Source organism: Rhinatrema bivittatum, chromosome 3, assembly GCF_901001135.1.
Source record: "Rhinatrema bivittatum chromosome 3, aRhiBiv1.1, whole genome shotgun sequence".
In the NCBI taxonomy this organism is placed as follows: domain Eukaryota; kingdom Metazoa; phylum Chordata; class Amphibia; order Gymnophiona; family Rhinatrematidae; genus Rhinatrema; species Rhinatrema bivittatum.
The window spans coordinates 223,167,262-223,191,745 of record NC_042617.1 but is presented as its reverse complement, the minus strand read 5'-3'; the positions used below and the strand labels follow the sequence as shown (position 1 = coordinate 223,191,745).

General features: G+C 49.3%; 1 protein-coding gene across 7 annotated transcripts in view; it reads left to right on the top strand.

Annotated features, from left to right (window-relative positions):
• PGBD5 (piggyBac transposable element derived 5) overlaps positions 1–24,484 on the top strand; it is a 340,612-nt gene that overhangs the window by 61,357 nt on the left and 254,771 nt on the right. For all 7 annotated transcript variants that reach the window (XR_003855485.1, XR_003855484.1, XM_029594253.1 and 4 more), the window contains exon 4: positions 22,416–22,596. Coding sequence is in view for 5 of the 7 variants with exons in the window: in XM_029594253.1 (XP_029450113.1) it covers positions 22,416–22,596 (181 nt within the window). In the remaining 2 variants the exon portion in view is untranslated. The remainder of the gene's footprint in view (positions 1–22,415; positions 22,597–24,484) is intronic.

Genomic DNA, 24,484 nt, shown 5'->3' with positions numbered 1-24,484 from the left:
AGATGGAACTTTATGAGATGATTTAGAAGTCGAAGGACTCATCTCCCATGTAGCACTCTTCTTTTTTAATCTTTTAGAATGGGAATGATGTGAGTACTTATGATAGTCCTCAGATGAAGATTCAGTATCTGTGACTTCAGCCTCGGAAGAAGAGTTGTGTGAAGGGTATCGTTTTCGCTTCAACTCTCTCTTTAACTTTTGAGGCGAGTAATTTTGGTTTCTACGCGCAGATCTTGATCTATGCGCTGGTTTAGATTTATGCGCGTATGTATATTTACGTGCAGATGTAGAGGTATGCGCGTATGCGCGACTGTAGACATGTGCGCTTGGATATCTGTGCGCGGAAGTAGAACTGTGCGCGGTTGTAGTTTTATGCGCATATCTCTTTGATCCCGAGCACACAGGGTTTTTCAGTGCCGTGCACATACGTTTTCTTATAGTCGGCGCCATGCGCGCAGGTGTTTCCGGCGCCGTGCGCATATCTGGTCGGCGCGGTGATCTTTTCTGCGCCATGCGCGCCGGAAGCGCTAAGTTGTGCGCAGACTCTGTCTTCGGCGCCGGTGTATGCGCATTTGGCGCCATAGGCGCAGAAGTCTTCTGCGCCGAGGTCTCCTTCTCCGATGAGGTATGTTGCGGCTCTTTAGGCACTGAGGATTTCTCAGAATCCATTGGCCTTCGTCTTTTTGGCTTTCCATTACCTCCTAAATTGGAGGATTTAGGATTCGACAAGAAAGTTTTCTTTTTCGTTGGAGCCGAAGAAGTTAACGGGCCCGGCGATGAGTGAGCCTCCGCCGGATCCCGTGAGGCAAAAAGTTCTTGAAGCCTATAGGCTCTTTGTTTTAATGCTCTAGGTGACATTTTTGAGCAATACTCACAATTTGCTGGATTGTGGTGTAGTCCGAGACATTTATAACATTGATCGTGTCCGTCAGTGACCGACATTCTTTTTCCACACGGACAGGGTTTAAACCCCGGTTTTGACATTTTAATCTGGTTTTTTTTTTTTTTTTTTTAACTGAGAGATCAGCTCCACGTGCGATCCCGCTCGCGGAAAAAACAGACTTGCAGACTGAGGAGATACGGTTACTTTCCTGCGCGGGAACACACGCGCAGCCGCAGAGAGCAAAGCTCTGTTCTCTGCTTTGACAAGCTCCGCCTCCCGGGCCTGATTGACAGATCCCATGACAGCATGGCTAATTCAGCCCTGCTATCGACGGGAAAATAATGTTATTAGAAAGGAAACAATTACCCACTGATCAAGCAAAAAGGATGACCTTAGAAAAATCTACATTAGTGTTAGGAACAAAAGTACGTGATCTAGGCTTTTATCTTGACCCTGAGCTTAGTATCCAACATCTCACAAAAAAGGTACAGGAAGGATACTATAAACTATTGGTACTTATGTTGCAGTTGGACACTGCTGGAGAGATAGTGGACCCTTGGGCCGGCCTACCTAGGGAGACAGGGTAGGCCAGGGGGCGGAGCCACAAGCAGGAGGTGTTCACCCAGGAACCAGGGACCCCCCGGGAGGAGCCCGTAGGGCACCGAGTCCCCGGAACTTGGAATTGAGACAGAAAGTCCAGGGGCTGAGGCAGGCTTAGACCGGGACCAGAGCAAGCAAAAAGGATAGGAAGTCCAAGGTACCCGGGAGGCAAGGAACCGGCTGTATAGGGCCGAGGGCCGGCTGAAGGCAGGGCAGCGGGCGGCAGCGGAGTCTGTAGCAAACCGGAGGCTGAAGCAGGCTGTAGGCTGAAGCGGAGTCGGTGGTAAACCGGAAGCTGAAGCAGGGTGTAGGCTGAAGCGGAGTCGGTAGCAAACCGGATGCTGAAGCAGACCGTAGGCTGAAGCGAAGTCGGAAGCAAACCAGAGTCGGGGCAGGCAGCAGGCTGAAGCGGATTCAGAGGCAAACCGGAGTCGGAGGCAGGCAGCAGGCTGAAGCGGAGTCGGAAGCAAACCAGAGTCTGAAGCAGGTAACGTGGAGACCACCAGGAACGCAACTAAGAACAACTATGGAGTTGTGAACCTCGTTGCAAGGCGATGAGAGAGAGTTTGAGCGCCGGTTATATCGGGACTTAGGCGTGACGTCAGCATCATGGGCGGGGCCAGGCTTCCGGGAGCTGAGCGCTCAAGATGGACGTCCTCGCGCGCGAGACTGAAGGGAAGCAGGCACGTAATGGCGGCCGTCATGCGGAGTGAGAGAAGCCCCCGGGGTCCGGAGCAGGCGGAAAGCGGAGATCCCTGAAGCGGAGGTAGGCAGGCTTGGGCCCTGAGCGGAGGGAAGCGGTAGGGACTGCAACAGTACCCCCCCCCTTTATAGCCCCTCTTGAGAGGACCGGGTTTCTCCGGGTGGTCACGGTGGAACTGTTGCAACAAGGATTTGTCTAGGATGTTGCGGCTGGGTTCCCAGGTGTTGTCCTCATCGCCGCAACCTTCCCATGCGAGTAGATACTCCCACCTGTGGTTGTGGAAGCGAACATCCAGGACCTCGTGTACCTGGTAAGTGGGATCATCGTCAATGGTAGTAGATGAAGAATCTGGAGGTTTTCGGTGATAGCGAGAGAGGACTACGGGCTTTAGCAGGGATACGTGGAAAACATTGTGGATTCATAGAAACATAGAAACATAGAAATGACGGCAGAAGAAGACCAAACGGCCCATCCAGTCTGCCCAGCAAGCTTCACACATTTTTTCTCTCATACTTATCTGTTTCTTTTAGCTCTTGGTTCTATTTCCCTTCCTCCCCCACCATTAATGTAGAGAGCAGTGATTCGAAGTAAGGACGGCAACCTCAGCCGGTACGAGACTGAGCCCACTCTCTCGGCGACCTGGAATGGCCCACAGAATCTGGGTGCAAATCTTCGTGAGGGGAGGCGGAGACGAATGTTTTTGGTGCTCAGCCAAACCCGGTCTCCTGGCTGATAGGTAGGAGCCGTTCATCGGTGGCGGTCAGCCGCCTGTTTGGCGGAAGAGGCTGAGTGGACCAGTTTGTTCTGGGTCTTCTGCCACAAGGTCTGTAGCTGACGTGCCGTTAACTGGGCGGCTGGAGAGGCGCTGGGAGTAGCGATGGGGAGCGGAGGTCTCAGCTGTTTCCCATAGACTAGCTGGAATGGCGAAAGCCCGGTGGCAGCGTGAGCTTGATTGTTATAGGCAAACTCGGCCCAGGGCAGTAGTTCCGACCAGTTGTCTTGCTTCTCATTGGTGAAGGCTCGAAGGTAGGTTTTCAGAGACCGATTCATCCTTTCGGACTGTCCGTTACTCTGTGGGTGGAAAGCTGTAGAGAATCTGAGCTTTACCTTGAAGCACTTGCAGAGAGCCCTCCAATAGCGTGCGACAAACTGGGGACCCCGGTCAGAAACGATGTCTTGTGGGAGGCCGTGTAGCCTGAAAATGTGCTGGGCGAAGAGGAGAGCTAATTCGGGTGCAGAGGGTAACTTAGTCAATGGAACAAGGTGCACCATCTTAGAGAAGCGGTCGACGGTAACCCAGATAACCGTTTGACCGCGAGATGGAGACAAGTCCACCATGAAGTCTGTAGCGAGATGGGTCCAGGGCTCTGTGGGAACTGGCAGAGGCTGTAGGAGGCCGCACGGGGTCCAGGACTGGGCTTTTGACGAGCACAGGTGGGGCAGGAACTAACGTAGGTGCGCACATCTTGTCGCATGTTGGGCCACCAGTAGAAGCGGTTAAGGAGTTCCAAGGTTCTCTCGCGTCCTGCATGCCCTCCAGTGAGGGAGTCATGAGCCCAGCTTAGTGTCTTTAAGCGGTCTCGTCGGGGAACCACGGTCCTATCCTGGGAGAGGACCGTCAGGGTGGACAGACGAACCTTACTAGGATCGAGGATGTACTGTAGAGGTTCTTGGTCTTCTTCGGATAAGGAGGTCCGAGAAAGAGCATCAGCTCGGAGATTCTTGGCCGCTGGCCGGTACTGTTGAACAAAATCAAAGCGACTAAAGAACAGGGCCCAGCGGGCTTGGCGAGGGTTTAGTCGTTGAACTTGGGACAAAAACTCTAAGTTTTTGTGATCCGTATATACGGTGGTCGTGTGTCGGGCCCCCTCGAGCCATTGCCTCCATTCCTCAAACGCGAGTTTGATCGCCAGCAGCTCCTTGTCGCCGATGGAATAATTAGTCTCGGCGGGGGAGAACTTCCTGGAGAAGTAAGAGCATGGTAAGAGTTGTCCGGACTTGGAGTGTTGACTGAGGACCGCTCCGACGGCAATGCTGGAGGCATCGACCTCGACGATGAAAGGTCTGGCTGGATCTGGATGACGGAGACAGGTGTCCGTGAGAAATGCCTCTTTCAGGTCTGTGAAAGCCGCGACCGCAGCGTCAGGCCAGTTCTTGGCATCGGCTCCCTTGCGAGTCAGGGCAGTAAGGGGAGCGACCCGATGTGAGTACTGTGGAATAAAATGTCTATAAAAGTTAGCGAAGCCCAAGAATCTTTGAAGGGCCTTGAGACCCTTGGGTTGTGGCCATCTAGTAATAGCAGCTACTTTCTCAGGGTCCATCCGGAATCCTGTGGAGGAGATGATATACCCCAGGAAGGGCAGGGCCTCAGCTTCGAAAACACATTTCTCAAGCTTGGCGTAGAGATGGTTGTCCCGGAGAGCCTGCAGGACTTGTGCGACGTGGTGACGATGAGTATTCAGGTCTTTGGAGAAGATGAGCACGTCATCAAGATAGACGATCACATGAGAGTAAAGCATGTCGCGTAGGACCTCGTTCATGAGATTCTGGAAGACGGCTGGGGCGTTGCAGAGACCGAAGGGCATTACTAGGTACTCGTAATGCCCATCCCTGGTATTAAAGGCCGTCTTCCATTCATCGCCAGGGCGAATACGGACGAGGTTATAGGCCCCTCAGAGGTCTAGCTTGGTGAAGATGCGTGCTCCCTGAAGGCGGTCCAGGAGCTCAGCAATCAGGGGTAGCGGATAACGGTCTCGCTTGGTGATGGCATTCAAGCCACGATAGTCTATACATGGGCGGAGAGAGCCGTCCTTCTTGGCCACAAAGAAGAAGCCGGCTCCAGCAGGTGAACGAGAGGGGCGAATGAAGCCTTTGGCAAGGTTCTCAGTCACATACTGGGACATAGCAGCAGTCTCTGGCAAAGACAAAGGATACACCCGGCCACGGGGAGGCGTAAACAGTGTTCAAAGCAAAAGGGACTCCATCGTGTTAACTGAAAGTTGTCCCACTGAATAACGGGTGAATGCTGTCGCAACCATGGTAGTCCAAGAACCAGGGGGTGCACGGCTCGCTCCAAGACTAGCAGGGAGATCTCCTCTGAATGAAACAAGCCTGTCTGGAGAGTCAAAGGGACTGTGGAGCAGGTGATGATACCAGGGAGCAGCGTGCCCCGGATAGAGGAAATCCGTAGCGGCGGAATCTTCTGTTGCGTGGAGAGAGACAGCTGATTCACCAGATCGGCCACAATGAAATTCCCCTCAGCACCTGAATCAATGAAAGCCTGGATCTGGAGTTCCCCACCGGGGTATTTCAGAGTCACTGGCAAGGTACATAGAGGAGCTGATCCTGTAGAGAGCCTAGGTGTAGCTCCTCGGTATAACCTAGGCACGGTCGTTTCCCGGACGTTCTGGGCAATTGGTGAGGAAGTGCCCCTTGCCTCCGCAGTAGAGACAGAGGCCCAGCGAGCGGCGCCTCCTCCTTTCTTCGGGAGTTAGTGGAGATCTACCCAATTGCATGGGTTCTCCAGTGCTGGCAAAGGCCGGGGGAGCCTTAGGAGCCGGGGTTCTGGTGGCAGTGGACGACTTTGGTGATGCTTTACGGTAGGAGCGGGTCTCCTTATCCTGCTGCTGAAGGCGGCGATCCACCCTGCCAGCGATGTCAATTAAGTCATTTAAGTCCTCCGGGAGGCCCCGGCCTGCTAACTCATCCTTGATGCGACAGGCAAGCCCCTCCAAGAAGATTCCCCTAAGGCAATCATCCCGCCAGCCAACTTCCATGGCCAGCGTGCGAAAGTCTATGGTGTAATCGGCCACCGAGCGCGTCCCTTGCCTGAGGTGCAAGAGCTCCGAGGCCGCGGTGGACTGGCGTGCAGGATCATCAAAAGCGAGGCAAAAGTTGAGAACAAATTCCTGCAGATTCTGTAGCAAGGGGTCCTGGAGTTCCCACATGGGTGAAGCCCAGTCAAGGGCCTTACCATCCAGTAGCGAGAATATATATGCTACTTTGACTGCGTCCGAGGGAAACTGTGCTGGCAGGAGAGCAAAACGCACGTAACACTGATTTAAAAAGCCACGGCATGTCTTGATATCCCTGGCATATCACCTGAGCTGGGTGCTGGAGCTGAAGAAGGGGTTGGAGGCGGTTCTGGAGGAGAGGCCTCCAGGCGAGAGACCAGTGTTCCACGGTAGCAGCAAGCGTGTCGATACAGTGCTGTTGCTGCTGGAGGCGTTGTGCCATACCTGGGATGGCCTGCAGGCTTGGGGCCTCCGCCGAGTCCATGGCCTTGCAAACTGTTGCAGTTGGACACTGCTGGAGAGATAGTGGACCCTTGGGCCGGCCTACCTAGGGAGACAGGGTAGGCCGGGGGGCGGAGCCACAAGCAGGAGGTGTTCACCCAGGAACCAGGGACCCCCCGGGAGGAGCCCGTAGGGCACCGAGTCCCCGGGACTTGGAATTGAGACAGAAAGTCCAGGGGCTGAGGCAGGCTTAGACCAGGACCAGAGCAAGCAAAAAGGATAGGAAGTCCAAGGTACCCGGGAGGCAAGGAACCGGCTGTACAGGGCCGAGGACCGGCTGAAGGCAGGGCAGCGGGCAGCAGCGGAGTCTGTAGCAAACCGGAGGCTGAAGCAGGCTGTAGGCTGAAGCGGAGTCGGTGGTAAACCGGAGGCTGAAGCAGGGTGTAGGCTGAAGCGGAGTCGGTAGCAAACCGGATGCTGAAGCAGACTGTAGGCTGAAGCGAAGTCGGAAGCAAACCAGAGTCGGGGCAGGCAGCAGGCTGAAGCGGAGTCAGAGGCAAACCGGAGTCGGGACAGGCAGCAGGCTGAAGCGGAAGTCAGAAGCAAACCGGAGTCTGAAGCAGGTAACGTGGAGACCACCAGGAACGCAACTAAGAACAACTATGGAGTTGTGAACCTCGTTGCAAGGCGATGAGAGAGAGTTTGAGCGCCGGTTATATCGGGACTTAGGCGTGACGTCAGCAGCACGGGCGGGGCCAGGCTTCCGGGAGCTGAGCGCTCAAGATGGATGTCCGTGCGCGAGACTGAAGGGAAGCAGGCACGTAATGGCGGCCGCCACGTGGAGTGAGAGAAGCCCCCGGGGTCCGGAGCGGGCGGAAAGCGGAGATCCCTGAAGCGGAGGTAGGCAGGCTTGGGCCCTGAGCGGAGGGAAGCGGTAGGGACCGCAACAACTTAGTCGGTTAAAACCACTTCTTAACCAAGCAGAATTTCTAACAGTGCTCCAAGCTTTAGTGTTTACGATTATAGATTACTGTAACCCTTTATATTTAGGTCTCCCTCAAACATTAATACCGCTTCAAATTTTACAGAACTCACCAGCTCGAGTTTTAACAGGAATAAACAAAAGAGAACATATTACTCCTGTGCTAGTAGCACTTCATTGGCTGCAGATTGATGCAAGAGTCAAATATAAAACACTGTCTGATTCATAAAGCAATTTATGCTGAACAGATTGACTGGCTGAATGCAATGTTATGTATACCCCCCCCCCCCCCAACGTAATTTACGTTCCGTTAATAAAGGATTTCTTGTTGTTCCCTCTGTGGCAAGTACCAAACTAACTACTGTCAGAGAAAAAGCTGTCTCGTTGGCTGGCCCAAAACTATGGAATTCTATGCCACCTGAGTTGAGGCTGCAGAGAGTCATGAAACTGTTTAAAAAAGGCGCTGAAAACGTGGCTTTTTAATCAAGCATTTGATACAGAATTGAGCAAATGATTTTATTTTCATTTTAATTATTTTAATTTCATTTTAATTCATTTATTTATTTATTTTTTTTTAATTTTATTTTTATTGAATTTTAAACACTTATACAGAACTTTAGTTCAAGAAAAAACAGATAATAATAATATCTAATTAGATATACAAAGTAATTATTAAAGAACATTTTCATATCTGAACAATCATAGGTAAAAGGGAGTCCTTGATCAAATTGAGCAGTCACAAAGAAAAAACATATACTTCCTAACATAACGCATGCCCTTAAGGGAAGTACCTGAGCTTAACTTTTTGCCATTACCTGGGGCTTATATCAGGAATGTGAGTCCAGATATACACGTAACTGTACCGGGTCTAGGAAAATATACCTATTTTCTTGAAAAATCACTATACATCTACAGGGGAAGCGTAGTATAAATTTTGCACCCCTGTTTATCACTTCAGATCTCATTTGCAGAAACTTCCTTCTTTTTTCTTGAGTCACTTTGGTAACGTCTGGGTAGATCCAGATTCTGTAACCGTGGAATATTTTATCTTGATTTCTAAGAAAATTTCTTAGAACAGCATCTCTTTCTGATACGAACAAAAACGTTACTAACAAAGTTTCTCTTGTTACGATAACTGTTTCTAAGGTCATTTCCAGGAGCGCAGAAATATTCAAAGATTCTTCTTTTCTCACTTGTAATTGTGGATTATTTTCTGATGTCTTTTCCTTAGACCCAGGTAAGTAATATATTTTAGATAGTGCTGGCATACCCTCCTCTGGGAACTTCAAGATGTTATTAAGATAACTTTTGAATAAATCTCGTGGTGATTGTCCTTTCATTTTTAATTCATTTATTCTAAGTGATTTAATTTATGAACTAATTAATTCCTTTTATTTCAGTTTTATTTTATAACCAAATTGTATTTAATTTGTATAATTTGATTTAAGTATCATGTCTGTTCTTTTTTAGATTTTGTACAAATGTAAACCTTTGTGAAGGTTGAAAAACTATACATCGGTATATAAAACAGAATAAATAAATAAAACAAACAAACACCCAGCTGGAGTGCTCCATTCCCTGACATTAACTGCCTGTGTGCTGCAGTCTCTGGGGTATGTCATCAACTACTCCAGGTCCCATCTCAGCCCATTCCCACATCTGGGCTTTATTGGGGCCACACTGAACACGGTTCAGGCCAAGGCGTTTCTGCCCCACGACCGAGCACTTGCCTTGACATCCTGTTACGCCATTTGTCCACTTGTGTATGCGCAGTGCTCAATAGATCCTGCGTTCTCAGGGGTTGCAGGTAACCCAGGACCTCAATGTACATGTCTGGAATACACACAGCCTCTTCAGGCTTCCCTGTCCTGGTGGAAAAATCTCTCCAATCTGGAATGGGGAGTTCTGTTTCAACCAATCCGCACCAGATTGTGCTCACCACCGATGCATCCACCCTGGGTTTGGGAGCACATTTGGACAGCCTCCGTACACAGGGTCGATGGACGGAACAGGAAGCTTGCTGTCAGATCAACTTCCTGGAGCTCCGAGCAATCCACTATGCTCTCTGGGCGTTTCAGGATCGTTTGTCCCACAAAGCTGTCCTCGTCCGAATGGACAATCAGGTGGCAATGTGGTACATCAACAAACAGGGAGGCAAGGGCTCCTTCCTCCTTTGTCAGGAGGCGGTGCAGATATGGTCCTGGGCCCTATCCTAGGGAGCAATTTACCTGGCGGGGACAGAAAATGTGGCAGACTGAGTCGGGCGTTCAGTCCACATGAGTGGTCGCTGGACCACTCGGTAGCAGACCAGATCTTCCGCCTGTAAGGACCCCCAGACCTGAACCTCTTTGCCTCCCCTTACCACAGCAAAAGTCAGACACTTCTGCTCCCTGCACAGGAGCAATGTCCGCCACTCGGGCAAGGGTCTTCTATATGCGTATCCTCTGCTTCCGCTGGTACTGAAGACTCTCATGAAGCTCCAGCTGGACAAGGAGACCATGATCCTGGTGGCCCCATATTGGCCGAGGCAGGTCTGGTTTCCAATCCTGCAGGACCTGTCGGTCAGAGAACCATCCATCTGGGGACCTCCCCTGATCTGATCACGCAGGATCGGGGCAGGCAGTGCCATCCAAATCTCAGGTCGTTAGCTCTGACAGCTTGGATATTGAGAAGCTAGTCCTGCAGCCCCTTGACCTCTCTAATGAAGTGTCTCAGCTACTGATAATGTCAAGAAAGCCTTCCACCAGGAAATCTTACATGCTCAAGTGGAGGTGGTTCTCCATCTGGTATGGAGATAATGGCTTGGATCCATTCACAGTTGCTGAACTACCTGTAGCACCTTTCTGAGGCTGGCCTAAAGACCAACTCTGTCAGTGCTGATGGCACTCACCTTGATGGTGAGTGCCATCAGCACTTACCATCAAGGTATCTGTGGTATGCCCATCCCTGTGCAGCCCATAGTAGGGCGTTTTATGTGGGGCTTGCTTCAGATGAAGCCCCCCCATGTGCCCTCACATCTCAACGTGGTGCTAGTGTGGCTCATGCATGACCCGTTCGATCCTATGTGCCTCTGCGATCTGAGGCACCTATCCTGGAAGGTTCTTTTCCTCGTCGCGGTCACTTCAGCTCACAGAGTTAGTGAGCTTCAGGCATTGGTGATGTACCTGCCCAATTGGCAGATGAAATTTAACGTGGACAAGTGCAAAGTGATGTATATAGAGAAAAATAATCCTTGCTGTAGTTACACAATGTTAGGTTCTATCTTAGAAGTTACCACCCAGGAAAGAGATCTAGGTGTCATGGTGGATAATACATTGAAATAGTCGGCCTAGTGTGCTGTGGCAAACAAAAGAGCAAACAGAATGTTAGGAATTATTAGGAAGGGAATGGAAAGTAAAATGAAGGATGTGTGATGACTCACCGTCCGTGAGGTCTCGGGTGCCTCTCTTCGGTCTTCCGTTCTGAGCCGCCACCAGCTGGCAAGGTCCCTGGAGTTCGACAGGCTCACGTAACTCCCTGGGTCTGTGCCTCCGCTGGCCCTGGTTTTGCTGGGCTCCTAAGTACCCTTAGAGCAGGGTTGGGGGTAAGCAGCCCCCCCAATCCCCCAAAGACAACACAGGGAGAGCTAGTTCCTTCCAAGCAGTTTATAAAGTAACAACTGGATACATTACATGAGGGTTGCCCCCTCCCCCTCCAGCACTTTTACAAGCAGTGCTATTACAGAGTAACCTTTTACCTTCTCTGCTCAGCGCTATTACAAGACCCAACACAACAGGCCCCTTTAGAGCCCTCCTCCCGGGCTTCCCCTTTAGGATAAAGAGTATACTTCCCTACACGAGATTACTCAGTATCCATATATGAACTGGAGGACTCCTCTCCCCTTGAACCTACCTCCATCTCTTCCTCCCCTGACTCCGAAGAGCTGGGCTTTTGTGGCCAGTTCCACCAAGGGGGCACGCCATCTTCCTCCACTTCCATGGACTCATCGGTGTCTACCTCATTAACCTCTATGCCTGCCACCTGTTCGCCTTCAGGCTCTCTTCCCAGGTCTGGTGGTATTTCAGGGAACCTGGGATTCGTAGTTCTTCTCCTCTTCCCCTGCGCCCCCTGCTGTCTGGCTCTGGTATTCCTGTTGCTCTTATGGTAGCTTGTCAGCTCCTGCCTGCGGCCGGGCTGCGCTACATCACAGATGTCATAATGCCTCTGTATCGCTCCATGGTGAGACTGCACCTTAAATACTGTGTGCAGTTCTTGTCACTGCATCTCAAAAAGGATATAGCTGTACTGGAGAAAATGCAGAGAAGGGGGACCAAAATATGGGGCATGGAACGGCTGCCCTATGAGGAAAGGCTAAAGAAGTTAGGGTTGTTCAGTTTGGAGAAGAGACGACTGAGGGGGGAATATGACAGAAGTCTTCAAAATCATGAGAGGACTTGAACAAGTTAATGTAAATCGATTATTTACTCTGAGATAATAGAAGAAGGACCAGGGGGCACTCCATGAAGTAGCTCATTTAAAACAAATTGAAAAAAATTCTTTTCACTCAGCGTATAGTTAGTTAAGCTCTGGAATTCATTGCCAGGGAATGTGGTTTCAGCAGTTAGTGTTACTGGTTTAAAAAAGGTTCCTAGAGGTTAAATCCATAAACTGATATTACAGTAATTAATAAGCAATAGTAGCTTGTGATCTATCTTAATGTTTGGGTACATGTGACTTGGATTGTCCACTGTTAGAAACACAAAACTGGGCTTGATGGACCCTTGTGTGACCCAGTAAGGCATTTCTTATATTCTTTCATGATAGGGTGAGTATGCAGGACCACCCTAACAGGTCGATACAGTAACGTGCAGTTAAAGATTGCCCGTCTGTAACGTGCTGGGAGCGCACATTACAGACGAGTAAGGCAATTCAGCGATACAGTCTCCAGTTTCACGCGTCCCTAGCGCTTCCTAAAACAGACGCATAACCCTTTCCGCACCCAGCATGTAAATGAACGAAAAAGCTGTATAATGAAGGAATTAGCTATTCCCCTCCGATACTGTAACGGGCGCTGATACTATCTCCTCAGTAACCCGCTGTTTTGCCGCGGCCTTAACGTGTTAGTTTACCGCCTCCCCCTAGTAGGAGTTAGTGTAGTGTAGTGTAGTGTAAAAAACATTGCTGTCCCGTCCGGTCTCCGGTCCAGCCCGTCCGGTCTCCAGTGTAGCCCCAGTCGGGTCTCCTGCAGCCCGTCCGGTCCCCTCCTCCCGAAGCAACAAAAAACAAAAAAGTAGCAAGGCTCGGGCCTGCTACGGCAGTCCCTTCTCCCTTCCTCCCGATTTCGCACGGCCATTCATCCAGGCAGAGGGAACCGGTGGCGAAAACAGCCCACGGTTCCCTCTGCCTGGATGAATGCACGGCCACCGGCAGTGAAGGAATGGCCGTGCGATTTCAGCGCTGAAGGCAGTCACATGCCGTGACGTCACGTCACGGCATGTGACTGCCTTCAGCGCTGAAATCGCACGGCCATTCATCCAGGCAGAGGGAACCGGTGGCGAAAACGGCCCACGGTTCCCTCTGCCTGGATGAATGCACGACCACCCTGCTCCCTCCACCTGAATTAATGCGCGCCTGTGAGACCCGGCTGGGTCGCACAGGCGCGCATTAATTCACTGCCGGTGGGGGTTGCCGGAGGCCGCTTTCGCCGCCGGCTCCCTCCGCCTGAATTAATGCGCGCCTGTGCGACCCGGCCTCGTTTGAACACGCGCCTACCCGCCCGCGGCCTCGATCGAACACCCGGCTCCCGCCGCCGCCGCCTGCCGGCCGCCTGGACCCACGCCGGTGCCTGGATGACCGCATGAAAGTGACAGGTATTTAAAAAAATTTTTTTTTTATAACACTCAGGTTTTTACATATTTTTGTTTTTTTGTTTTTTTTTTTACACTTCCTGGTGCCTGTCATTTCAAATGTCATTTGAAATGACATTTGAAATGACAGGTACCAGCGCACCCAGGTTACTGTATAGGCGCTGTATTAAACGCCTATACAGTAAAATGGGTTACGCGGGCATAACCCTTCCCTAACGCTTTAAAGCCGCGGCATGCATTTCAATGCAATTAGAAGAGAGTATTGGGGACTAAGTGAAGAGAACTGTGCGTGCGGAGAGGAAGGGTGCGCCTGACACTGCCGCACTGTTTCTACCGCGGCCTTACTGTATCGACCTGATTGTTTGTCTAAGGTGGTGAGTGATTTTCATTTTAATAAGTCTATCATTCTGACCACCTTTTTCCCCGAGGCCTCATTCTCACCAGGGCAAACGGGCTTGCTATCTAGAACGCACTGCAGGCCACAGGCAGTTCACGTAAATCTTCATATCCTTTGACAAGAACAGAATGGGTGTTGCAGTGGGCAAACAAACTCTGTCCAACTGGTTGGCGGATTACATCTCCTTCTGCTATGCGCAGGTGGACCTTCAGCTTGGAGGCCGCGTTAAGGCTCACTCTTGAGAGCTATGGTGGCATCGGTGGCCCACTTACAAGCGGTCCCCATTGCCGAAATCTGCAGAGCTGCAACGTGGTGTTCCCTGCACACTTTTGCTGCTCACTACTGCTTGGTCAAGGATGGTCGACAAGTCAGTAACCTTTTCCAGGCTTCAAAACCCACATCTTCCTGCCTAGGGCCCATTGTGGTGTTCATGCTGCCAAAAAGCACCACAGTTGTGTTATGCCCATTGGCACCTGGGTCAGTGCCTGTTGGTCATAAGCCTTACTTGGAGCAGCCTATAGTTTGGTATTCACCCATTTGTGAGGACTACCATCCTACTTGTCTTAGGAGAAAGCAGAGTTGTTTACCTGTAACAGGTGTTCTCACAGGACAAGCAGGATGGTAGTCCTCACATATGGGTGACATCATCAGGATGGAGCCCAATCACGGAAAACTTCTATCAAAGTTTCTAGAACTTTGACTGGCCCCTACTGGGCATGCCCAGCATGGCACCAACCCTGCAGCCAGCAGGGGTCCCCCTTCAGTCTTCTTTTTTCTGCGCAGCAGTAGCCTTGCGGTTTAGGAGCTCTGAAGAGATTCCTGACAGGAATTTTCCTCACGGAATTAAACTTACATTGCCCCACAGGGGTCCCTCCTCTAACTTTTCTCAGGTCGTGGAACTCCAGTAAGTTTTTTGACTGTCTTCCATCGATTACAGTCGAGTTTGGCCCTCGTGGCCTACTGGCTGTCGACCGTACCGCGGCTCGATTTTTTTCTGTGGCCATGGCATCAGGGTTCCGTCGGTGCCCGGACTGTACTCGTACCATGTCTATCACAGACCCTCATGGAGTCTGTGTAATGTGTTTAGGCCGTGAGCATGATGTCCTGATTTGCACCAAATATGCCCTCATGACACCAAAAGGTCGCAAAGCTAGAGTGGAGAAGATGGAACTCCTCTTTCGTGCTCATACCCCGACGCCATCCATCGCATCGACGTCATCAGAACCAGCACTGTCGACGTCGCACCAGCATCGTCCACCATCCAGTGACCGTCCACCATTGACGTCTTCACGGCCATCGATGCCCGCTACTTCCCCTCAGGATCGAGGGGATCGCAGGGAGAAACATCGACATCGTAGGACTTGGACCGTCGAGGGAGCGAAATCATCGACCAAGCCACCGAAGAAGCCCCCGTCCAGGAAAGGCACCGACCATTCCTGCGACCGAGTCACCGAGGCCACCCTCACCCGATCGGTGTTTGGGAGTAGCGATTCCACCTGTAAAAGTGGTCCCTCCGATTGTGCCTCTGCCTCCCTCTTCTATTCCGGAGCCAGGGCTGCTTGCTCCAGGTCTCCAAGAAGAACTGGACCGGCTGGTTCAGGAGGCTGGTTCAGGAGGCCATCGACAAGGCGATGCAACGGCTCCAGGTTCCTCCGGCACTGGCACCGAGGGTGGAACCAGTCACCGACCCGATTGCAGCAGCGCTGGCACTGCTGCTATCTCGGATGGAGGTGCTCATGAGTGCCCTTCCACCGGTGGTCCCTGGGTCTCCGATGGCTCTGGTGCCCTCCCCGTTGACAACTTCATCGGGAGGAGAAACACCGTTCCGCATTCCTCCATCGGGAGTTCTGCCTCAGCCATTGATGCCAATTCGTCCCTTGCCACCGATTCATCCATCGGTGCCGATACGTCTATCGGCGCCATCGATGCTGGCACCGATGCCTTCTGTGCCATCTTCGGTGCCCCCGGTGATTCCTCTGATTTTCTCGGAGCCTCGACCGGGGCCTTCAGGTATCCAACTCCCTTCTCGTCCTACAGGTCAGTCTGCTGATCCTTATGGCACCTGGGGTGATGATACTTCCACAGACACCGATGACTTACCTTCACCTCCTTCTCCTACTGAAAATAGAAAGCATTCTCCTCCAGAGGACCTTTCTTTCATTAATTTTGTGAAGGAAATGTCTGAGTTGGTCTCTTTTCAACTTCAAACGAAACAGGATGATAGGCACCAGATGATGGAGTTGCTCCAGTTCCTGGATGCTCCCAAAGTGATCACTTTTATTCCCATTCATCAAGTTCTTCTTGACCTCAAAAAGAACTGGGAGAACCCTGGATCCATTGCTCCAATACACCGAAAGGCTGACACTACCTATTTAGTGCAGTCAGCCCCTGGCTTTCAAAAATCTCAGCTCGACCACCACTCAGTTGTGGTAGAGTCGGCTCAAAAGAAGGCAAAAAGGTCGAAGCCTCACTCATCTACCCCACCTGTTAAGGAACAGAAGTTCCTAGACAATATTGGTCAGTGAGTATTCCAAGGGGCCATGGCTCATCTCCCAAATTGCGGCTTACCAACTTTATATGACCCAAAATAATAGGGTCATCTTCAAGCAGATATAGGACTTTTCTGAAACCCTGCCTGAACAATTCCAAGACCAGCTTCAAACCCTTGTAAACAAGGGTTTTGAGGCAGGAAAACATGAGATTAGGACATCTTATGATATCTTCGACACCTCTATTAGAGCGTCTGCAGCTGCTATTTCGGCGAGACGATGGGCCTGGCTCAAATCTTCTGACCATCGCCCAGAAGTACAAGACCGGCTATCTGACCTATCATGTGTAGGAGACAATCTATTTGGTGAACAGATCAGCGAATGGTGGCTGAATTAAAAGGACCATCATGAGACCCTTAAACAGCTTTCATCAATACCTTCCAACTTCTCCTTAAGACATCCCTTCAGGAAGGACTCTAAGAAGTCGTTCTACCGTCCACATCACCGACTCCACCAGCAAGGTCCCGAACTACGAGACCTTATCAAAAGCTCAGCCTTGCCAAGCCCGAAAGCAAAAATCATAAGCAGCTCCCCAGCCGGGGCCTGCTTCAGGTTTTTGACTTCCACTTGGAGAGCAGCAGCCTTATTCCTCTGCCAAGCATACCAGTAGGAGGTCGATTATGCCACTTTCATAACATGTGGCAATCAATCACAACCGACCAATGGGTGCTAGCAATCATTGCTCAGGGTTACCACCTGAATTTTCTCGCTCTGCCACCGGACTCACCACCTCTGCGGACGTGGGAGACATCCGACCACTCTACCCTTCTGGATCAGGAGGTTTCCCTCCTTCTCCAGTTAAAAGCAATAGAACCGGTCCCACTCTCGCAGCAAGGCCTAGGGTTCTATTCCCGGTATTTTCTGATCCCCAAAAAATCCGGGGGAGTTCGTCCAATTCTGGACCTACATGCTCTCAACAAGTACCTCCAGCGAAAAAAGTTCAAGATGGTTACCTTGGGGTCGCTTCTACCTCTTCTACAAAGAGGAGACTGGCTCTGCTCTCTGGACCTCCAGGACGCATACACACACATTGGTGTTACAAGTCTTTATTGGAATGAGAGCGGAGATTGCACTACATTGGAAGAAAGAAAACGCCCCATCTTTGGCAAATATTCAACAACGCTTACATCAGGATCGAATGGATGCTTTCCAGAAGACCTGGGAACCATATCGCACTTGGATTGATGGTCAAGGAGACATAATGTTATAAGTATCATCTCACATAGGTGACGGAATCTTCATAGACCTATGGGCCCATGGTGTGCCTATAATCGGTCTCCGAACCTTAACTCCTCAGCTGAAACTTCTAATACTCACCTGCTCTGTGGTTGGAGATCGTAAGATCAAACTATCCTAGGAAATGAGATAATCCACTATATATTGCAATCTCTTACTGTCATTTTTGTCAATTTCACTGTAGCTCTCCGGCGGCTGATCCTTCTCTAAAACACCTTATTGCACTTTATTTTATTTTATTTTTTGTTACTACTTCACTCACTGTGTTCTCAACCAAAAAACCAAAACTGAGGCGCTGAAGCGACCACAGACGCGCCGAAGCACCGACACTATGTGCATGCGCTGACGCTACATTACAGGCACGGGGGCCTCAAGGAACAAACGCGTGCCTAACAAAGGCGAAAGCCCTGGAAGGGACACGAGTGGAAAAAAAAAAAAAGAAAAATCAGTGAGTGGGGGAGCTGAGGCTGTAATGGATAGCCCCCCCTCCCCCCCCCCCCAAAAAAAAACCCCCACTGACGCGTACCAGGAGCACCAGAGCTCCAAACCAAACTCTGGCGAACTGAAGCCCGATGCGTTCTCAGGCATGTTCTACCACCGATGCATGTACAGTCCATCGCTACACAGTCTGTCAAGCGCATCAAAGACTTGAGGGCATGCTCGCAGGGGCACCAACGCGTCTGCATAAATACATCTCGTCCACCGGCACATCGCCACGTCTGCTGACTACCAAGCCAATTGAGGGTGCACCGACATGCACAACGGTCGGCAGGTCAGCCCTCCATTGTGGCACCAACCTCGTGCAACAACATGGCCAAGTGCCTTGCTGCCAGAAACAGCTATATCCTGCGCGATGCATCTGCATCGCCAGACATCATGAGTCTGAGCTTTGGTGCCATGGACCATTCTTTAAAAAAAAAAGGAATCTTGCTCTGTACATATAGGTGAGTTTTAAGGACAAAGGACCCTGCTATGAGGGCATGCAAGCCCTTCAGGGACTAATACTGTACCAAAAGGCTACAATTCCTTTACACTGCTACAGACGAATCCTAACTCCGCAGATGCCATTTGACAGTTTTTCTACAGCCACCGACTTCCCTCCACCGTCTGCCCATACAGGAAACTTCAATAACTCCTATCCGGAGTGCTTCTTTGTGCTGTGTTGAGTCTCTCCTTAGGTGAATCCGTCTTACTGACTCGCACCGGGTGTTGCCCATATTACAAAAAAAAAAACCCAACAACCAGGCAAGGGGTGTTCCCCACCTATGGACGACTGGCTTCCTCTCATATATAAAAATAAAAATATAACCTTCTTCCAGTCCCCTGGCAAGAGGGCATTGAATGGAATGGCACTCCAAAATGCACTACTGTATATGTCACTGGAGAAACTAATGTTTTTCTGGGATATAGTCTTCCATGCAGGACTCCAATCTCTAAAATTTCTCTCCCGGAACATTGGATACTTCACGATACCTTCTTTATTTTATATGAAGATAAGCTGTTTTTCAATGAACTCCACGGTCAAAATAAAAAGAACAAAAAACAATTATGGATCCTGCCCTTTTGCTAAGGACAAGCACACTGTTCTATTGAATGCCGACCATCCTGGTCTTCCCGCTTTCTTATGGAGAACACACCGGCAGACACAATAGAGTCTTTTACTTAAATATTCTCTCGCCAATTGACCAACGCAATAGCAGGTTACGTGCAAGGAACATCCTTCTTTCACCTGTGGGCACGGAAACTAAAGATCATGTCTCTGTCCATAGCTGATTCATCAAACTTGTTATCAAACAGTGTTTTATCTATATCGTCCTACTGACCCACCGGTGTTGACTTCAACCTCCAAATTCCCAAAGGAAGCGGTGGCATTCTTAGAACGCCTGCCAGTTTCCACGAGCCATCAGGGATTTCTTAGACTCCCTATTTCCCACCACCTTTAGTGGGAGGCAGTCTCTTCCACTTTATTTTATCCCGACATACAGGTCAACCCGAGCTTAGTTTCGGAGTTCTAAGATGACTCTCTATTTCTTCCAATTTTCAATCTGGCCGCCCTTGTGCTGCCTTCTACCGCACTAACCTTCATTGATGCTACTCCGCTTGACATGCAGGACTATGGCCTCCATCAAACAGGTATATGAATTCTCACAGAGAATCCCTAATGAAGAACAAATCCTCGTCACCAAGGATTACATGGTGGTACTCCTTTTTCGACGACATAGCATCCATATCTTTTTCCTGCCTGACAGACTACCTGTCAGTTGCAGACACCCTTGCGATCATTCTTATGGCTTGATCCTCACTATTTGCGAATGCATAATCCCATCTACAATATGCACGTGACCCTTACAGTTCATGGTAGCCTTCTTTCGATCATGCAGGTTAAAATTATCCTTCTTCAGTCTGAACCCAGAAGGGACTACCAAGGGCCTCAACATGTTGATTCCTCTCCTTTCTTGGATTCAGGACATCTTCATTCTACCTCACGCCTTGTACAAGACCGCATGTGTCCTTCGCACTGCACCCAATGGAGTCAATTTCTCATCTCCCCTCTGCTTCTGGCGCACTCCACCCAGAAGCAGCAGAAACTCATTAGAGCTGTCAGAATACATTGGAGTTACCTGCAGGCTTACCACATCCCACACGATAAGCCTCTACCGTGAACTGCATTTCCCTGTCTCACCTACTTAATGGTTATGCAAACTATGCCCACTCACAGCGGACTACCCATCACACGACTGAAGCTTGGGGCCCGACCCGCTCTTCAGACATTCCAGAGAACCCTTCGTACACTTATCCTTATGCTCCGCAAACAATCACGTTTTTTCCCCATTTTGCTTCACGACAGCATGATGACTGGGCCCCGCATTCCTTACAGAGTTCCAATAAGAATCCTCGAGAAGAAGGAAACAGATACATCTCCCTGCATCCCTATTATACCGGATTGGTATTCTCAAGAGGCGTCAACTTAAAAAGAAAAAACATGAAATGAACTCAAGGCCTTTCCCATCTTGACCTCTTCGCATCCGAGTATCACAATCTACTCGATCTATTTGCTGTCGCTGCCCATTTTTATCACACGTTGCAGTCCTCGTAGACTGACAGAGGTCTACTCCATTACTGGCCTTCCAAAACTATTCAAACCTACATCGCCAATGGCACATTCCTGATTTTTAAGGTTCAACCACACAGTCAGACGCCTCCCTAAGACAATTGTCGTTGATCCACCAACCCTTTGGACAACGTCCAACGCCTACTCAGCCAAGCGGTATTTTTCTGCACAGTTTTCACCCATTGAAATTTCACACTTCAGACCCTAGATCCGGTTCTCCCCTGAGCTTGGACTTCTGCCCTGGTTGCAGAATGTACTCTCCTTCGTGTACACTACAAAAAAAAAAAAAAAAGAAAGTTAAAATTAAAAGAAAGCACTGCACCTTTGTGCATTTCTTACTATCACCGCCGGTCCACCAGATAGTCTCCAGTCCTCTTCCACCTCCTTTTTTCTGGAGTTTCTGATCAACTTCAACTCAGACATCTCTCAATCTAAGTCTGCTCTCTACCCACTCTCCTACGACTTCATGTCAGGATCTTACGTCTCCGATTACGATCCGATGGACTATAATTCCATGAGATATTTACACAGTGTTACAGCACTTTCATGCTCCCCCGCATATACCCCTGCATGCTTCTCACCCATGTCCCTCAGCTAGAGGCAGCCTTTTGATTGCCTCAACCTCAGCCGGACACATGGTGCACTGCAACCCTTCTTGGGCTGCCCACCCTATCGTTTTTTTCACCAGGACAGAGTTGCGCTACTTGCGCATCCTGCCTATCACACACAGTTGCCTGTTTGTTTCTACGTCAACCAATCCACCACCTCATGGTTCCCAAAACCTCGAGACTACCATGGCGTAATCACTGTCCATAAGATATTTTGTAATCAGACATTCGTGTTTCCCAATGCTCAATCCTTAACTACAGAGCCCAAAGCTCTACTTCTCCTTCAACCCGATTACCCGAGACTGCCTGTCTGACACTCTTCACTTAGATCTCTGAATGCCGTCAGCAGCATTCGAAGACCCAATCACCACCTATCTCATAACCCATGACCTTACTGCACTGCTTCATGGACACTCCATGAATGACCTACACTGATACTTACATCACAAACCCAGGATCCTCGCTATCTGATAACCTCCCATTACTGCTCATGAGCAAATGCTGATAACGCACATGGGACAGACACGATACCAGTGTTATGTATATCAAAACCACTAAGACCACACCATAATAAAACTGCCCATCTAGGGTCTAGACCTTGAGCGCATTTTTCCTGTTCACATCAGGGACACATGTGTTACATGCACTCAGTACTTCAGCTGGGGACTCCCATACAGCATGGTTAATTCAGCTGCTTATCTACGTGAAAAGAGCAAGTTTGCTTACTGTAAACGGTGTTTTCCGTAGATAGCAGATGAATTAGCCATGCTGACCCTCCTGCCTCCCCAGTTTGTTACCTTTGCATCTGGTCTTGCTTTGATATTGACTGAGGAGACTTCAGGCAGCGTGGCATCAGGCAAGCAGGCGCACCTCACTATCAAAGACAAGATTTCAACTTTGAGAGCTCCACCACCTAGTGGCATGGAGGACATACCCATACAGCATGGCTAATTCATCTGCTATCTACAGAAAACACCATTTACGGTAAGCAAACTTGCTCTTCTGGAAGTGTATGACTAACATTGGAAATGTTGAGTCCTCTAACCAGCTAGCCAACATACCGATTAGCATTACATCGTACGGTAAATTTTTTTTTCCTGTTTACAAGTTATGGTTATTATGATTTTAAATCAACGTGAGAATCAACATAAGGTATCACTTAGCACTTGGCATTACAATGCTGAAAAATGAGTAATACTTCTGTACTTCCTACTGTTCCTCATGGACTGTGTTTTGTTCTTTTCTTTTCTGATTTGACATCAAGATTTATGTGCATTTAAAAGAAGTAAGCGGTGCGGATGGATTGGATACTTTGAAGAACAAGCCACAGCTACACAGCATGGTGGCTAAAAGCCTGTGTCAGAATTTATCAGGAAAAAACTACATCATCTTTACTGGCCCCAGCATTACCAGCCTGAACTTCTTTGATGAGTTTGAGAAACAAGGTTTGTGATGAGTCAGTCTTCAATACATGCAGAAAAGTTGTTAACTCTCACTAAAACAATCTGGTAGAAAATCACTTCTATCAAAATGTTTTCATATTTACTATGTGAAATAAAAGTATCAAAAATTTATAGAAACTAAAGATAGTACAGCACTAGCTGTTCATAAAATTTCTATAACCATTTAAAACTGCTTAGTATAAAGACAGATTTAGTGCTTGTAGAATATTCTTTGAGAAAATAAATGTAAACAATACACAACTTGCAAAATGCTATATTCATTTCCACAATGTCAAAACTGCCTCATTATTGTGTGATTCCATTCCTGTTCTGGCTCAATCTTTTGACCAGAAATAGGCAACTCCAGTTCTTGAGTGCTGCAAGCTGGTCAGGTTTTCAAGATATTCTCACTGAATATTCATGAGCTACTTTCCAGCATGTGGATAGATGAATTCAGGACCAGTGGGTTATGCACCTCTACCAGCAGATGGAGACAAAGCAAACTGATGTCACAGTATGCAGTGACATCAGCCTGCCAGTATTCTCTGTCTCCAGCAAATGGTGAACGTGCATCTTCCTACTGGAGATTGCTTCATATTTTAGATGGAGAATAAAAAAAAAGTTCCGCTCTCTTGCGGTGATACTAAATGGTTCCTCCCCCAGTTGAGAATTACTGAAGTGATTTCCATGGTCCTTCAGATTTGTGCCTTGGTCTGGTAGCTGGTTTTTCACCCAATGTTGACTTAGCTGATTGTACAGCTTAAAGACAGCAGGTGCAGGAAGCAGAGTGCAGCAGTGATGGAAGATGCCCCCTCCCTCCACAGCTGGAGACCATCTCTGTTCTCAGCTGGGAAGGGCTGAGCTCAGGTAAAAACTTTAAAATAAAGATACCTTACAGAGACAGTGAAAGAGATTTGTTAAAGGATTCCCCTTCCACAGTTTCCAAGATTGGCACACCGTTCTGATGTTCGTCATGCCCTGAGGGAGGTTCAGGGATGGGGGCAGCCTGGTGGGTTGAGCGGACTTTTTTTGGCTAGGCAGTGCTTTGAGGTTTTTCCACTGTGTGCAGCGTGGTAGACCATGACAGTGTTTTCACATGCTTTTGCTTATGCTTTCAGCTGCCCTTTATAGTACATCGGTTCAGTGGTGCGTCTGTGCATCCAAATTCTGCGTCCAGGTTTTGGACGCTTAGTTAAGAGTCAGCTGGGACGTCTAGGTTAAGGGGCATCCGGCTGGGATGTGTGCTTATCTTGTGCGCACAAATTGAGTGTACAATTGTGTGCACTTAGGTTGAGAAGCCTTGCTGTGTGGTGCCTAGTCTTGAGACGCCCAGTTCTTTGGATGCCTAGCTCTTGCATGCATATTAAAAAAAAAAAAAAATATATATATAATAATAATAAAAATACATCTTGTGCGCCACCTGTCATGTTCTGGCATCTCGGCCTGGCATGCACTCTAACTTGTGCCAGTGCTGTTTAGGGGCTCAGGGAGAATTATCTTCCTCTGATTTTACTAAGCCTGGATCTTTCCAGCCAGATGAGGTTATGGGTAAAGATGTGTCAGGAGAAATGCCTGATATTGGAACTCCCTTGACAGGTTCCTTAGCAGGGGATGGCAGCTCAGTGGGTACAGCACAGGTGCCTCCTGGTTTTGGCATGGATCCTTCTGCCTTTTCTTGGGTAGAATTTTTCTCATGGACTCCAACACTTTCTTCGGTTGCAGACCTCAGCTGCGTCTAATCCTGTCAGGTCAGTCCCTCAGGTGGTGGCCTCTTCCTCTTCTGGTTTTAGTGCCAAAGCAGTTCTCGAGCTGTAGGTGTTCCTGACAGGAATCCGGAGGGCACTGATGTTGAAGCAGATCTCGACCCTGGAGGATGGGGAAATTCCTCCGG